A 17,362-nucleotide genomic window follows, 5' to 3' on the forward strand; every position below is an offset into this window, starting at 1 on the left:
CCCTAGCAGGGGCAACACAAAGACCCTGAGAGGAAACTCTCTCCTCTGCCCTTTCTGAGGGGCCGGCTTGCCCTGGAGGACAGGTTTTCTGATCTGGGAGTCCAAGGGAATGATGTCATAAGACGAAAGAATTAGGAACCTATAACCCCTACCCCAAGATCTCCAATTTTCCAAAAGCCTGTCTTAAGCCTCATTCAAACTCAGATAAGGGGAGAGGCATGGGGCCAACTGTTAGGCCAGGTTGCAAAGAGACACTATCTCTGAGGACAGAAGGTACGAGCGGGTGCTAACCATGCAGGTAGGAGAGAGAGATGATGGGCAGACTTCAAGGATGGGAACTGGGACTGTCAGGCAGGCGGTAACCAAGGAGATGGAGCTGGCAGGATATCTGGCATCTAGGTCAAAGTTACTGAGCACTCCCTGACCCGGGGTTGGGCTGACGCTCCTCCACCTGACCCAAATCATAACTGGTCACTCCTAACACAGAACACCATCTAGAGGGGAATTTCAGGTGAGGGCTCAGGCTCACAGTTCTAGTCACCTTCAACCCAATGGAATCAGAGCTTAGGGCTAATGGAAGTACTTGGCCATTTTTTATTCTTTTATTGAAACATCTAGCTATTTTAGCCACGTCCCCTGGAGTGATTGTCTGAAAGAGGGCACAAGCATCCCCAAGGACGTGGCAAGACGTGTGATGGCTCCTGCCCTGCCCCACTTCCCCCGTTGAAGGTGAACAGAAGGGCTGGAGAGGTCATAGAGCATGTTCCTCTCTGTCCCCCACCCCCATTTGGAAGCTCTCAGGCATCTCCGATCTGCTCTTTGGAATTTTAATCGCAGCAAATCCCAAAAGCACTTCGCTGCTAATGGTGACAATTAGGCTGGAGCAGCGGCATCCGTCAATAATGCCAGGCGGCACCCTGGGACGCCCTTAAAAAGCCCTTCTCCAGGCTGTGAAGTTGGCTGCATTTTTGTACAGAGGAAAGTTAACAAGCTGGCAGAGATACAAGGCAGGCTTGCAGAGGACTGAGTACCTACCAGACTTTAAGGCACATCTTCTACAGAACGTGTGCTGTGGAGACAATGAGAGAGTGGGCTGACGACGGGACTCTCAATTCAGAGAGTTATCAAAAGCTGTCCGGGCCCGGCCCCCACCCCCCAGCCCTGTGCCAGGGGCCCGCTCCCTGAGGGAGCCCGGGCCAGGAGACATGTTAGCTCACCTGGCACAGGCACAGACGCATGCTCTGGGAACCAGAGCCCAAACCCCCATGATGGGAAAAGCACACTGGATTTGGAGTTAGAAAACCTGAGCCGGCATCCCAGGGGTGCGACTACTGGCTATCTCTGTGGCTCTGGGCAAGTTACTTAACTTCTTTTGGTCTCCTTTCCTGTAAACTACAGGAGTTGGATTAGGGAGCTATCTCTGAGATCTCTAGCCCTGAGCCCACGGCTCCTCCTCAAGGGGCACATGGGATCTGCCTCTGCCCACTGAGCCCCTGAATCACTAAGGACGTGGAACAAGAGGCGCTCGGGCAGTCTGAAGGCCACGGCCTGGCTGGTCACTGTCTGTCTCAGCTCAGTGGCCTGGCCTGACTCCCTTGCTGAAGAACAGTTTTTCTTTTGCCTTTCCTACCAGGACAAGGTGACTACAAGAGGACATTTAGGTGTGACTTGTAGAAACCCCCGGAATCTGTTGTGGGGGAAACAACAGAGGGGAACCTGTCCCCAGAACCACTCCCCATGGGGTCAGCGTTGGATGGTAATTCTGGTCTGGGGCCCGGAAGGCCGCGTGTCATTATTACAGTGATGCTTCATTTCAGACATAGCAGCCGTCAGGAGACCTGAGATTTCATCCTGGCTCTGACCACTAACCTGCCGTGTAACCCTGAGCAGGTCACGTCCCTTCCCTAGGCCTCAGTTCCTCAGCTGGAAATAGAGAAGATGGGCCAAAGCGACTTCAAAGGTCACTCCTAGCTCCAAATCCAATGACTGTGCCCTATTCTCCCTGCTCCCCCTTCCTCCACCCCCTCTCTCCACCCCTCCTCCCCCCAGCCCAAGGCAGGCAGGTTCTGGAGCCCTCAATCCAGCTAACTAAGGCGGTCCTTTGCAGGTGGCAGGTTTTCCAAATTCGGTAGCAAATCTCAGTTCCATGACTTGCCCAGAGGCACACAACTGGTAAGTGTCTGAGGGGGGATTTGAACCCACATCCACTACACCACTGAGGATTTGGGGGCTGCAAACCCTGAGTAGAAAGAGAAAGCATAGCATGGACCCACAGCCCTGGTGCTCTGGGGCAGAGGGGGAAGGCTCCTTACCCCACAGGTCGTGATCACTGGGTCCTTGAACACACTGCAGCAGAGCTGACAGCACAGCTTCACTGACGGCTGCTCCGCAAACACCAGAGGCTCCTGGAACCAAGAGGAAGAGGGAGGCTGAGGGCACTGGAAGGAAAGCCAAAAGCCGCCGCTGTCCCAGGGTGAAGCAAACCTCCTCCAAAGGCTGTCCTCAGCATCCGGGTCAGGCCAGCCGCCCCCAGGCAGAGACGCAGAGGGGGCAACACAAAGGTCCACTGAGAAGCCAAGCCTGCCTCCCTGCCTCCCCCTGAGGAGGACCAAGAATGAGGGGCTCAAGGAGGGCCCCAAAGGGACCGGCCTACTGGGCACCAAAGCTGCGGAGGCCTGGGCTGGGGAAAAAAGGGTACTTGCTGACTAGGCTACTACAGCTGACTGAAGGAGACACTCCACCTGTTGATAGGTTTTGAAGTTAGTGGGCCACGGTGCGCTGCTTAGTACATGCACCCCAAGCCAGGGCTAACTGACTAAATCCATTTAGAAAGGGCTACTGGAATCCTTTCGAATCCCCATCTCCCTCAGAGGCCATAGGAGGGAAGGACAAGGGATCTGACTGAGTGGACAGGCGTTTAGGGAAGGACCACCGATGCCTTGTGCCAAATGCAGCCTTGGTATTCAAATCCAATCCAATAAACATTTATTAAGTATTCACTATGTGTTAGGCACAGTACTCAGCAACGTGGATGCATACATAAAAAGGAAACAATTCCTGCCCTCAAGGAGTTTCCAAATCTTAGCACAGGCAGCCCCTTTGCCACTGCCAGTCCAGTAACAACCATGACCCAGCTGCAGAGTCACGGTGGGGCCATCTCCCTCCCTCTGGAAAGACCCCCAAAGCACCCACAATGTGCTGTGTGCCACATGAAGAGAGGCAGTCCACAAGTCCAGGAAGAGCGTCTTGCTCTGGGGATGGAGTCAGCTGCCTTACCCCAAGATGGTGGGCCCTCTGCCCACACAACTTCCTCAAGGATTAAGCATCACTCAAAGGCAATTTCTAGCTAGACATTGTCCTGAACTCAGACACAGCTCCTTCCTTCCCCCATCTCCTTTAAGATGAAGGGCCAGCCCTTCATGAAACCTTCCCTTTCTCTCCCACAACCCTTCCAGGCCTCTTTCCTCTTCCAGTTCCAAGAAGCATTCTGATTTTGTTTGGCTTTCTCCTCTGCACAGAAGTGCATTCTCCTGTGAGTCAGTTATTTGTGTGCCTGGCTTCCTCTTTGAGTGGCCTGTAAGGCCTTTGAAAGCAAGGCTCTGGGTGGTTTCTACCTGTGTATCCCAAAGCTCGGTAAAGTGCCACGCACCTAGTGGGAGTTTTAATAAATGTCTGCTGGAAAGTAGATGCCTGCCAATCGGGGACCAGCTAAGCTAACTGTGGTATGTGACTGTGACGGAATACTGTCATGCTGTTGGAAATGAAGAATATGGAAAATTGAGAGAAGCATGGGAAGGCTTGCAGAATGAAGTCAACAGAACAAGGAAAACAATACAGACAGGGACAACAACGAAGGCCAAAATGCCCAAACCGAATGCTGTGTGATTATAGTGAGCGAGCCTGGTCTTGGAGAAGAGCTAAGAAAGGGCACCTCTGTTCCTTCTTTGCAGAGGTGACATACAATATATTGCATCTACTGTTGGTCTGGATTGGTGTCTTGCTTATTTTTGCTGAACGCTTTAAGAAAACTTTTTCCCTTTTTATTACAAGGGATGGCTTACTGGGGAGAGAAGAGAGCGACATATTTGGAATTTAAGGTGATGTGAAAACAAACGATGACAATAAAAATTAAGAACAAAAAAAAAAAGTTAAAAAGCATGTGTCGAATTAAACTAAAATCTGCTGAACTAAGGACACTGGAGAAATGGCTAAGGTACCGGCTCCCTTCACTCCTCAGCAAACAGGAGACCAGCGCCAGAGTCGTTAGAGCAGTCACAGCTCGCGGATGGTTCTGCAAGCCCTTCTTCTCCACGTGAGAAAATGTCAGCCTAGATGCTGCAAAAAGAATTCCGAGGTCTTGCAAATGTGGCTGCAGAGGCACAGATGGGTGAAGAGGGCCTTTTGGCTCTAAATCTGTGGCTGTCTGACACAGGCTCCAAGCAGAAGAAAGGGCACCTGCCTCGAGCAGGCTCAGGGACAGGACTCTGCCACCTATAGGGAAATAGCGGCCAGACCAAGTCTGAAACCACCTTGAATTCTTTTTTTTTTTTTTGGCTAGGCAATGGGGTTAAGTGACTTGCCCAGGGTCACACAGCTAGTGAGTGTCAAGTGTTTAGTCCGAGGTCAAATTTGAACTCAGGTCCTCCTGATTCCCTCCAGGGCCAGTGCTCTATCCACTGGGCCACTTAGCTGCCCCTATCCCCTTGAATTCTGGGAACCTCGTGAATTCAGGGACGTGAGCCAAGTTACCCCAAATCACAGACTGCCTGCGTCCAACCAGGGCACTATGAAACAGACTAAGATGGAAAAACACCAAAGTCCAGGAAAATCATGAAGAGAACCAAGGTGCATGCAGGTCTGTGCAGTGCTGTCTGCCACAGAGATGGGAATGCAGAGAGAACAATGCTATTGATTCCTTGTTTAATATATTAATTCATGCCTGAGGTTGCCTGGGATATTTCTTCAAAGGTCGGTGCAACATTTCACCAAGCTGCACAGGGAAGGTGCAGCATACATTCTTACTATCATGCAGACAGGGCAGCATTCATTCTCAGTTAAGTGCCTTTCAGAGAAAATGCCTTGTGGCTGAGGCCCTTGCTTCATCCACTGATCAGGGGTCCTCCTTGAGGGGCCCAGTGTGCTATGGCAGAAGGAATAAGAAATGTGGAGTCAGAGAACCGGGCTTCTGATCTTAGCTTTGCTACTGATACCTGTGTGACCTTGAGCAAGTCACTTCTCTAGGCTTCACTCTCCTCATCTGTAAAATGGAGAGGTTGACCTAAATGACCTCCAAGGCCCCTTCCAGCTCTAAATTCTATGGCCAACTGAAAGAATGCTCAAACCCTGGGGTCTCCACACTGCTGCACACGCTTCTCCTGACCCCTCACACCACCCAAATACATACTGGCTCTTCTTCCTCTTCATGCAGGGAGAACGTGGACCGTAAGGACATGCTGGATTCAGAATGCAAGGAGCGGACAGATATGGCCGAATCAGAGCGACGAGGTGTGTTGATCGGGGGCTGCAAATGGAAAAGAGACAGAAAGACAAGAGTGAGCTTCAGGCCCTACCTCAGGAAATGTCACCCGTGACTTCTAAGGCCACTGCCCATCAGATTCAGTGCTCTGGCTTACCGGGCAGCTCGGCAGACACCCCCGTATCCTCCAAGGCTCTGGAGCCGTGGTGAGGCTCCCTCAAGTCAGGCAACAGCAAGCCCCGGCTTAGCTCAGGTTTGGCTTCTGAGCCTTGCTGCATTCCAGCCTCTGGTGATCCCCATAAAGTAGGGGATGTGAGGACGAAGCAGGATGAAGTCTCTCAAGCATGAGCACCGGTCACACACTCATGTCAATGCACCAGGCTCCGCTCCACCCATCCCACTAGGGCCTACTTGTGGAAGCACTGAACAAGCAGAGTCCCTTGAAACAGAATCACTCCCCACAGAAAGAGAAAGCACCAGGGGCCTTCCCTGCAGTTTCCTCGGGCTGACTGGCCCAGAAGCCTCAGCCCAAGAACGTGTTGTTTTACTCCCTAACATCTGCCAACTTTCTTTGTGTCAATGGAGTAACTTCCTCCTATTCAATTCAATGAGGACACTCTTGGGCCATTTCCTGCTTCCTGTATGTAGTGGGGCAGCGCAAAAGCCAATACAGAATCCTGCTCCCACCAGTCTTTGGGGCTGGGGGGTGGGGTGGGGAATGCTGGGGTAGGCATGGCATGAGGCAATTGGGCTCTCGCTGTTCACCACCATCTAGCCAGCGATTAGGTAGGGAGGGAGGTGCTAGCATGGAACTCAGAGCTCACTGAAAAGGGGTTTGCTGCAAACCTAAACCTGAGCTCTCTATATCCTCCAGAAGGTTAGGCCAGGCCATGAAAATCAGACAATTTGACCTAGTGGGCAGGCATTTAGGGAAGGAACAGAATAGCTAAAATTGCAAAGGACTAAATCTACAAATACAAAGTTGTTCTTTCTGGAAAGCAAAGTGATACCTTCCCTGCAGCCTGAGAAGAGCCATGCATGCATGCCTCCAGTGGGGAAAGGGAGGGGGCCTGCTCAAGCCACAAACACTTCTCTGCTTTTTCTGGAACACTCTTGAGGCTGCTTTGGATTGTTAAGGTCAAGGAGTTTCTAAGGATCCCATAAAAGACAGAATTCCTTCCAAGGCTGAAGGGACCTCTAGTGGCCACCCCCTCTTCAGACCTGACTGGAGCTAACCCATCCCACAGGAGCCTACATGGCTCATCAGCGTCTCCAGAAACAGAGACGCCTGAACCTCCTTTGTTCACATGCTCTAATTGCTCAGGCTGAGGGTATGAGAAAAAAAAAAACAAACAAGAAACCAAAATACTAAATTAAAACCCCAAGCTTTCCTGTGCTTAACGGAAATCCCTCCAGCTACAGTACAAACCCATCTTTTCTCATTTATCCATGGAGGAGATGGAAATTGTGGCTCACCTTTCTCAGGATAACCATAAACACATCCTCCCCTTGCGTGAATGTTGTAGTTATTTTTCCTGACAGAGAGGTATAGGTATTCCAATTCCAATTCCGTCAGCTTTCCCACCAAGACCAGAAATGACTGTCTGGGGACCTGATACAAGCCTGGCCCAGCCACGTCCCTTTCTCCCTTACTGGAAGAGGGGCAATCCCCTAGCAGGAGCTCAGAGCCCAGAAAGGAGAGAAGCTGAACTCACGATTACCTCTGCCTCTCCATCTAGTCAAATCTATCCTCGCCCTGGGTCAGCGTCAGTGAACACTGCTTGGTCTTGCTGAGCTCTTTGCTACCCTGCACTCTAATCGTTAAAAAAAATCAAAATAACCAGTGAGAGGGCAGGAGAGGGAACTGGGTCTGGGCTGAAATGTGAGCCCTCCACTACTCCAACAGTACATGACCAGAGCAGAGCCAGTTTTAAGGGTGCGCCCAGCCTGGTTCTCACATGGAGGGCAGCCACGTTCACTCTGTACCCTGTGTGCTCAACAGGGCTGCCAGATCCCGCCAATGCCCTCCCACCACTCAGAAATGCTTCAAATAGCTTTTCCTTTATTATCTTTACATGGAAATACCATAAGAGGAATGAGAGTGGAAAGTTTAAGGAAATGAGTCAAAACATCCTAACGGGCAATGGAAAACCAGGAGAGACACAGAGAACATATCCAAACCGCAGCAAGAGGCCAAGTACCACCTCCAAAAAATGGAGAGAAGGGCCAAGCCAGTTGGCCCACAGCTCTGCCACCACTGCTTGTGTGCCTGAGCCATGGGAAACTGGGGTGGGGAGAGTGTGGCTGAAACGCAGGTCCAAGGAGGCTCCTAGGATTAGGCTCCTGCCTGGGGAAACATTCTGTATATACTTACTAATAGAGTTGTCTGCCCATGGAATGGAAGCACCTTGAGGGCAGGGACTGTTTCACTTCTGCTGATATATCTCAGGTGCCTAGCACAGTGCTTAGCACGGAGCAGGTGTTTACTAAAGCTTATTAGTGGACAAACTGGGTGCCTGGAGCCTCCTGAGTGAAGAAGGCTGGCAGTAGAGCACAGCTCGGGAAGCCAGGGTGGCCATGTGGAGGAGGCAGTGGAATGAAGGTTCAGGAGGACAAGCTGCTGTTGGGGCCCTTGACAAATGATCTATACTAATGACACAGCTTAGTAGCCTTGGATAGATGCAAAATAGGGGCAGCTAGGTGGTGCAGTGGATAGAGCACCGGCCCTGGAGTCAGGAGGACCTGAGTTCAAATCCAGCCCCAGACACTTGACACTTACTAGCTCTGTGACCCTGGGCAAGTCACTTAACTCCACTGCCTAGAAAAAAAAAAAGCAAAATACAAAACACTTCTGTTTGAGGAGAAAAGGTGCCATCACAATGGTCAGTCAGTCAGTCAACAAGCATTAAGTGCCTTCTATGAGCCAGGCACTCTACTATGCTAAGTGCTGAGGATGCAAAAAGGCAAAAACAGAAACACAACATCACAAAACAAAAACAGCAATAGCTACAAATATCCCCAAACAGAATAACTTAGGATTCAGAAAGAGAGAGCCTGGGTTTAAAAGGTAAACTTTGCCTTTAGCTTGGGGCCCTTGCCCCAAGGACAGAAGGTTAGTGTCACTGGCCTCTCAGGCCCAGTAAGGGTAAATCCCCTCGGGTACATTCCCTAGATACTGGGGACGCCTATCATCAGGCTTCTGGGTTGTCCCCTTATCCTGTTCTTGTGATTTTTCTTCCTTTACAAAAAACCACTTTAACAAATATTAAGCACTATTCTGTGCAAGGCATCAATGATAGGTAGTGGACATAAAGGGCAAACCCAAACCATCCCCCATCCCTCAACGAGCTTACATTCTGGGGGGCTGGGGAGGGGCAGGAATGGAACAAGGCATGTGCCAGATTTCCCAATTTTGTTGTGTTGCATCAACATTGCTCTCTCCCTCTTCCATCTCTTTAAATCTTTGATCATTTGGCTGTTTGAGGCATTTGTTCTAGCTCCACTGTGCTTAAAAAGGGTAGCTGAGAACCCCACATCTTGCTCAGCTTCAGCATCAGGACCCTCCCAGACGGTTCAGAGCACTTAGAGGTGACCAAAGCCCTCAGCCTGATGATTTTGTACTTACGTGAAGAGAATGAAAAACACAAACAGGAATGGAAAATAAAAAACAAAACCAAAAAACAACCCAAGGCTGACTGATGAGAAGTTATCAAAAGTACCCACGAGGGCTTTACAAAAGCTTCCTAGATATATTGCGCCTAGACGTATCAACCCCTTCACGGTTTCATCTGCCTGCGCCTCGAGGTGCTGAGAATACATGGGAGATCAAAGATGCAGAGCTTGAAAGGGTCTCAGAAGCCATCCAGTGCAGCCCCTGTTCTACTGATGAGGAAACCCCGGCTCCGGGAACGTGAATGCTCTGCCCACAGTCACACATGTACCAAGTAAGAACGGCAGGAGTTGAGCCGAGGCCTCTGATTTGAGGGCTGCTGCTCTTGCCTCTGCATCTCAAACTCTTGCCCTTGAACTTGACCACCCAAGAGTGCCAAGACTGGAGCACTAACCAGACAGTGTCCTGCCCCTCTGCCAATCACCACCTTCCTCAAGGCTGAGATCTTTCAAAGATGTCAGAAGTTCTTCCTTCAAATCTTCCGGCACCGGCTAAGGCAAAAGGCCTTCCCCATCTGGCACCACACCCCACCCACTCTCCATGTGTCTCACAGCCCAGCCCACAGAGAAGAGTGGAAGGCTCTATAGGCTTCCGTCTGGTTCAGGACACAGCTTTGAACAGCAAAAAAAAGAGCCACAGATGAGTTTACCTTACTGAGCTCTGAGCTCAGATGTACACACGCACCAGCTAGGTTGCCTCATCCTTACATGGCCTCAACTTCCTACCTTTCTCGAAATGGCGTTCTTGCAGGAAAGAACCCTTCACATCCCTTGAGAAGTCAGGATAGGCCCTGCCAACCCCAACCGCAAACTCTGGTCATGCCTCCTGGGCTTACTATCTGACTGTAATAACTAGTTTGCTGGAAAGACAACTTGAGACAGTAGACATACCATGCCGTCCTCTTCGTCCCTCTGGGAATAGGTGAGTGTGCTGGAGGAAGAGGGAGTCCTACGGTGCTGTTTGTACGTGCTGGTCCCATCAGCTACTGAAACAAAAAGTGGTTTTAGCAGATGGAAAAGGCCCAGAGTGTTTTATGTCTAACTTCTGAGTTTCAAAAAGGTGGCTGATCATGGGGAGAAGAGGGATGGGGGAGGAGACTGAGACAAATGAGAGGGAAGAAACACAACGTGGCTCGGATCCACAGCTCTGCGTGTGCTTTTGGAGATGAAATGAGCAATATGTACCACATACCATTTTCACCATAGCTTCAGCAAAACCAGAAACATCCTTGTCAACTTAAGTAAGTACCCTCAGGAAGAGCAGGGCAAATAAAGAAATCATGCCCTTTGAATTGGTAGAGAAAACCAACTGACAGAGCATGAAGGGAAATTCAAATTATTCCTAGAAAGAATCTGGGGCAGGGGAAGGGAAAGTCTTCACCTTTAGGAGAAAATGGAGCCATTGAGGCAGGAACCCTGTTAGGCATGAGATGCAGCTGAATCTCCATTACCTTTGCTAACCCAGAGCTTCTTAAACTTTTTCCACTTGAGACCCCTTTTGAGTTCAGCAGCATTCATTGCTGTTGTGTGGCCTGAGGGCATTCGAAGTGCAAAGTGGGCATGCTTTGTGTTCAGAACCAAGGTGGCAGTGAAGTTGCATGATGCAAACGTGGGCCAGAAACACCTTGGATTCAGTATATGTTTGATTTTTAATTAATTTTTGGTCATTGTGCATTCAGATACCTTTTACTGTTGCCAAACCCACAGTTTAAGAAGCTCTGGTCTAACCTATGCTCTAACCATAATCTCTATTCTCCCCATAGTCCAGTTTGGGGACAGGAAGAGTGATAGGAAGAATCAAACCTGGAGGGGGGCATCTGAACAGCTTCTGACTGTGTCCCAAAGCCAAATACATGAGAACCTGCCCTAGCCTAGCTCAGACCCAGTTCAGACCAACTACGGACCAACTTAGAGCTTCCCAGGTGAGACAATTTTACATACAACAACCTAACTGGTACCACCTGACAATAGCCAAAGTAGTGATGGGGCTCCTTGTAGTATTAAGGAAGGCACAGTACCCAGCACGATGGGGTAAAAGTCCTGGCCAGCTTACAGCTGGAGTCCTGTGTTTAGTTCTGGGTGGCTGTACTTTAGGAAGAACACTGATAAGCTGGAAAACATCCAGGAAAGGCAACCAGGATGGTGAAGGACCTTCAGATTGTGCCATATAAGGATCAGCTGAAAGAAAAGGAGACGTTCAATCTGCAGAAGAGAAGACGGGTGGGTGAGGGGAAGCAGTGGGGCAGGAGTGGAGAGGGATGGAAATCACAGTCAGGGTTTGAAGAGCTGCTATGTGAGAGAGCTGCCAGACTTGTTAATTTTGGCCCCAGAGGCAGAACCAGGAGCAACAGGTGGAAATTACAGTAGGACCACTTTAGGCCGGATAGAAGGAAAAACCAACTAACAATGATGTTGATATGCAAAATGTCCAAAAATGGAGTGGGCTGCTTCAGGAGGCAGCAGGTGACCCCTGACTGAAGGTCTTTGAGCAAAGGCAAGATGGCCACATGTTGTGGAGATTTGTGATCAGGTGGACTAGCCGGTCTGAAGATCTCTAACTCCTGAGATTCTGTGTAACTGGAAAGCACTCAAATTAAGAACACTGTAGCTAGACCAGAGAATGGATGAACCGTCGGGACCAGAGTTTACTAGAGACAGAGCCCAGACTGGGCTGCCTGACCCTCTACTGAGGATCTCTCCATTACACCAGGCTGAAGAGCAGTTGTGCTTTCATCTGAAGTGTTCCAGAGCTAGTGCCTTAGAGTGGAAAGTATGGTTTGTAGCCATTTTTTGCACAGTGCCAAGTAAATAAATGAGGGTTGGTTTTGGCTGGGTATTTCCACAGTCCTATTAGAGCATGGATGCTTACTCTGCAGGTGGGCCAAAGGAAAAATATTTGCCTCCAGGAACCCCATGGGCCTCTCAGGCCAGTGCCAAGATTCCTTGGGCCTTAAGGAGGCTCCAGCTGAGGAAGAAGGGGGAATCAGCCCAGGGAGCTAGATACTAGCATGATTGTTGGTTCAGCACATTTCCCTCCTTAAGATAGTATATTTCAGGCATTACCCAAATTTGCAGAGAAGGAAAGCTGGAGGGAGTGTGTGTGTAGTTGGGATGGGGCAGGGAGAGAGGTCCACCAAAGGAGCCCACTCTTATGGCCTGCTCTCCTTTCTTTAAGGGCTGCATACACAACACTTCAGAAACCACAGAAGGGAGACCAGTCTCCTTGAAGCACTTTGTGTGAGCCCAGGCTGCTGCCATCATGGAACGACCTGATCTGAAGGACGATTAAGTGACGGAGCATAAAAAGGCTCGTGCTGAAAACCCAGAGCTCCTAAGTTTTCCTGAAACTCTGCCAGATCTGTCTCCTCTAACTCTAGTGAGCTTTGCCTCCAGCTGGAGAACTTAATGCTATTATTGTTATTTAAAGTAAGTAAATGCTTATTCACTTTCAGATCTCGGGATACCAAGCTCAAAGGGAGGGAAGCAGGCTAACCCACTTGATCTACCCACCTACGCAGCAACAGAAGGGAGGAGGTGTCCACCAGGACCCTAGGGGCAAGGCCATACTGTGGACAAGAGGGGAGCCCATGAGCTTACTTTGGCTTTTCAGTGTCACCTTGGGCAAGTCACTGCATCTCTCTAGGACTCAGTTTCCTCCCCCCAAAATAAGGAGGGTGGATTAGATAGCCTCCAAGGCTTTTTCCAGCTTTTCTACAGTGATGATCTCAGGATCCTAAGCACCTCCTTCCTCTTGGCTTTGGCACCTGACTGTTTTCTCCAGGTGAATTCACAACTGGAATTCCTCCTCCCTGATCTCTCCCACCCAAGTTTTCCCCCCAAAAAGGACCAAAGTCTGTGTGGCAGGTTCAGACTAGCACCTGGATCCTGGCAGGAGCTCACCTTTAGTAATGGTGGTAACAGCTGAAAATGCAGGACCAAAGGTAGTCTCCATTCTGGTCTAAAGAGAGAACAGAGATGACATAATCACATTCCTAAAGACTAACCTGGGGCCTTTTAAAAAGGGCTCTAATAATAGTAATAGTAAACATTTATATGGCACTGTAAGGTTTGCCAAGCATTTTACACATATTATCTCATTTGATCCTCACAACAACCCTGGGAGGTGGGAGCTATTATTATCCCCATTTTACAGATGAGGAAATTGAGGCAGGCAGAGGTTAAGTGATTTGACCAGGGTCACCAAGCTAGGGAGTGTCTGAGGCCTGATTCGAACTAAGGTCTTCATGACTCCAGCCCAGCACTCTACCCACTATGCGCCTTCTACGTACTTCTTACAAGGCTAGGCACTGTGTGCCCAACACTTAACACACATTTCTCTGTCCACTAAGATGAGTAGAGAAGTAAGGTATACTTAGGATAGGATTAATCTGTAAAACACATAAGGCAACAATCAATTACCTAATCAGCAGAACCTTAGAAAAACACTGGCCTCCCCCCTCTCCCCAGCCTTGTGTATAATCAGTTCACTTCCTATTTTACAACACAGGGAAGATGCCAGAATCAGCCATAAGCCTCAAAGGGCACAGAGCAGCAGCCTCAGAGACCCTTCAATGGAAGGAACCTCTGTAAGAAATGGAGTCACGCTGGGAGATCTCGTGTGGGACCTTGGGCTCTGCACCTCTGTCCTAGGGAAGCCCCAAAGTGCCTGTGGGCCCAAAGTAACACCCTATGCCCAGAGTCCTCCTGCTACTCAGGGTCCTTATCACTGTGTCCAAACCCTTCTTTCTCTCCACACAGTCCTGTAGAACAGGTAGGCTGCCATAGGCTACGGACAAGCAAGGAGTTCTTGTCATTCCCAAAACCACAGTTGTGTTTTCTGAACACAATTATGTTCCCCAGGCCATTGGCCTCAGCCAGGACTAACCTGGTAGGCATACGGTTCTGTCAAATTCTACTGAGATAAGGGTCCCCAAGACAATGGGACAGTCAATAGGTCTTGGGCGGGGACCCCATTCTGGCGGGCAGGAGCCAGGGCAGATGATGATGGGTTCAGTGGGTCCAGAGATAGAGGTCTGGCTACTGGTGCCCAGAAATCAGGACAGGGGAAAGGCTGGCCAGAGAATGTAAAAACAAGTAGTTGTCCTCTGTATCAGCATCTCCTATACATTGTTTCATAAAACCCTGGTTAGGTTGTTTGTTCCACCAACATCAACTGGGGGATTGCATGAAAATTTTAGGCTAGTGCCATTTTATGCTCTAACAGATTATCAAATTTGCAAATGCATCTGAAAATTTGTGCATGGTAGTTTTTTTGGTAGGGAAGTACATTTAATCCCCTCTATTTTGTTTCAAAATTTCCCAGATCCCTATTCATCTCAACAGTATTGCATAACCCCAGATCTCCCAGGAGGATTGACAGGTTCTATAAATTTATCTCAAGCCCGTAAAGTGTTCTGTGGTTGGTTTAGTTTGGGAAGCACTGTTTTCTGCACTCTCTATACCTGTGGCCACCAGCAGGGAACCACAGGAGCAGCCAGAAAGGCCAGCAGCTATTCTCACCAAAGTGTCTGTAAAGCCCTCCGTAAATACCAAATGCTGCCCAGGCAGCTCTCTCCCTCCCTGGCTCTTCCTCCCACATCTAGTCAGTCATCTGTACCAGCAGGATCTTGGCTCCAGAACTGGCTGTTTGTTCCCTGAGAAGCCCCTCACCTACGACAGGCCGTGGTGGTAAGGTCTGGCACAGCGTACAGGGACAAAGAAGTTGGCTCTCCAGTGACAACACCGAAAGTATGTTGGTCCTCCCTCCTTCTTAGAAAGATGTTTCTCTCTGAGCCATCAACAGGCAAGACAGAATGGGATGGGGTTCTAGGCTAGCCCCTGAGCTGGGCTTTGGGAGCAACTCAGAGGAGTGCCTGCTCTCTCCCTTACCCCGTTTGTGCTGTCCGAGGGAGGGAGGTTTGCTGGGCCACCAGAGAAACGATTATATCGTGCACTCTTGCTTGAGCTCATAATCTAGAGCAGCATTTAGTATCCACGGGCAGCTTTCTCTGTGGGGAGGGGAGAAAAAGCAAAAGTTTCTTTAAAGAACACAAGCAGACTCCAAAGTTTTGGCCAGCATGTCACCAACCCAATCGCTCCCTTCAGTGTGAAACTAAGCAGTTACAGTGTCGATTGCCCGTGAGCACCTGGGTGAGGCTGGGCAGGATTCAGTCTGAACTCGGATCAGGCTAATGGCCTTCCTTTCCCATCACCCTCAGACAGCCAATCCCATTTCAAAGGCCTCACTTCCTGACTCTCGTTCGGGTGTCTGAGACCCAGGATCGAGACACTTCCTTCCCTCTTCCCTGAACACAGCCTCTCAGCAGTGCAGAGGAAGTGATGGGGGGTGGGGGATGGAGGAGGTGTGGAGGAGGAAGAGAGAAGAGTCATCATATGCTCAGGGTGGGCAGGGAGACTTCCCTCTTGTTGCCCACAATAGCAATTCCACATTCTGCAGATGGCACTTATCTCCAAGCTGAGCCTTGTCGCTGACTTTAAAAGGCCAGTGGCCTTACCCTCTAGAATCAGCCTTGAAGGCAGGCAGATGCTGTAGAATCCCACAGGAATAAGGATGGAGTCCCTGATGTGACATGACGCAGTGTAGCATATAAAAAAATGCCACTAAATTTGGAATCAGGAGACATGTATTCTATCATTCTAAACATTTACCAACATGCTGAGGCTCAGAGAGGCCACACAACTAGCTATGTCATCTTGGAAGGTGACCTAAGTATCTATAGCTTGTATGTATATGTGAGATCCTGGAAGGCAGAGACTGTTCTGGCCTTTCCTTGTATCCCAACATCCAGCACAGTGCCTGGTCCATGTTAGTTAACTGACACTCATATGTGGACAGGGCTTTCTGGGTCATGCTTTCTCATTTCATTTTCTCATTTGGTCCTCATAACAGCCCCGTGAGGTATGTAGGCCAGGGATTACTAGCCCCATTGTCCCGGTGAAGTGCCCAGATCAGTAATTCAACCTAGTTAAAGGCAGAGACAAGACTAGAACCCAGGCCTAGCCATCACACTTGGAAAATTATGAGAATATTATGATTATTAACACTGGTGCCTGAATTAAAAACAGAAACATATGCTAATGGTCAAATAGCCTTGGGTTTGCAGGAGGTAGGGTGTATGCAAGGAGGTTGAGAACATGTGAAAGGGAAACTAGTCAGGAGGAGGCTGGGTGATCACCACTCCCTCCATCTGCTTAGCTTTAGACTTTGCTTCAGGAACGTATTTCTTCCTTACCAAAGGGCAGACTGGGCTATGTCTGCCCCCGAGGCCTGGTCCACAGAGTGGGAGAAGCTGGCCCAGAGAAGAATATAAATGGGCAGCAGAGAGACAATCTAGTTATCCCTACAGACAACAGGATCTCATTCCTGGTGCTGGGTGTTCTCAGAAAGAAGACAAAAGAGGAGACAGCCCGGGAAGGCTGGGAGTCTGGCCCACTTCAAAGCAGACAACCAAAAGGAAATGAGAGAAGTGACAGATACAGGCAGAGGTGGAAACAGACTCGACCCGTGCTGCCCAATTCTCTTTTCCGTACCTTTACTGTCCCTCGCCCTCACCATACCCTCAAATCTTCTAGCGTTGGTCCATCTCTTTGCTCTGAGTAGTGATTGAAGTCTGACAGGGAGAGGCAGGACAGTTACTTTAGCTCCAACCTCACCCCTGCCATTGATCCTCATTTGTCAAGGCTGCTAGAAACCAGCAGAAACAAAAGGGTTAGCCATGAGATGATTCAGAGATTGGAGGGGGGACCCTCCTGGTGCAGAGACAAGTCACATCCAGGGCAAATGCTGGTTTTGGGGACCACTGAGGCAGCAAACTTCACATTCTCCCTACCCAACCCACCCAAGAGCTCTGTTGTGGGGATTGCTGGATGAAGCAACTATGTGGGTATGTTTTTTTGGCTGGGAAAAAAATAAGATTTGAGACCACACAGATGAGAGGGTAAGATTCCACAGGAGTTTTAGTTAGAAAGCCCTGGTGATGGAAAGGGGGCTGTGCTCCCCAGGCCTCGCTCAGAGGCCTCGTTAAGACATGGCTGAGCTGTTTGGGCAAGGCACTGTTTTCCCTCTCTTGGGGCCATGTGTGAGGCCTAGGCTTAGAAGCCAAGGATGAATGTTGCTCTGTTGCCTGGGCCCCAGCCAAGAGCAAAGGCAGCAGAGAGAAGAGAAAAATATTGCCCAATGTGGACCAGTTCCTTAAA

At 49.6% G+C, this 17,362-nt stretch overlaps 1 protein-coding gene across 18 annotated transcripts in view; it reads right to left on the reverse strand.

Annotated features, from left to right (window-relative positions):
• Positions 1 to 17,362, reverse strand: part of TRAF7 (TNF receptor associated factor 7) — a 58,312-nt gene that overhangs the window by 13,660 nt on the left and 27,290 nt on the right. For 3 of the 18 annotated variants that reach the window (XM_027862717.1, XM_027862720.1, XM_027862721.1), the window contains exons 2-7: positions 15,035 to 15,153; positions 13,046 to 13,103; positions 10,037 to 10,131; positions 5,405 to 5,521; positions 2,313 to 2,405; positions 1,036 to 1,069 (exon numbers count right to left, since the gene is read on the reverse strand). In XM_027862717.1, coding sequence (XP_027718518.1) covers positions 1,036 to 1,069; positions 2,313 to 2,405; positions 5,405 to 5,521; positions 10,037 to 10,131; positions 13,046 to 13,103; positions 15,035 to 15,115 — 478 coding nt within the window. In that variant the 5' untranslated portion in view covers positions 15,116 to 15,153. Of the gene's footprint in view, positions 1 to 1,035; positions 1,070 to 2,312; positions 2,406 to 5,404; positions 5,522 to 5,633; positions 5,952 to 10,036; positions 10,132 to 13,045; positions 13,104 to 15,034; positions 15,154 to 16,696; positions 16,851 to 17,362 lie in introns of those variants that run through there. The other 15 variants (XM_027862726.1, XM_027862727.1, XM_027862723.1 and 12 more) reach the window with 9 other exon arrangements.

The sequence above is a fragment of the Vombatus ursinus genome, unplaced genomic scaffold (genome assembly GCF_900497805.2).
Source record: "Vombatus ursinus unplaced genomic scaffold, bare-nosed wombat genome assembly UNPS02014770.1, whole genome shotgun sequence".
Classification (NCBI taxonomy): Eukaryota; Metazoa; Chordata; class Mammalia; order Diprotodontia; family Vombatidae; genus Vombatus; species Vombatus ursinus.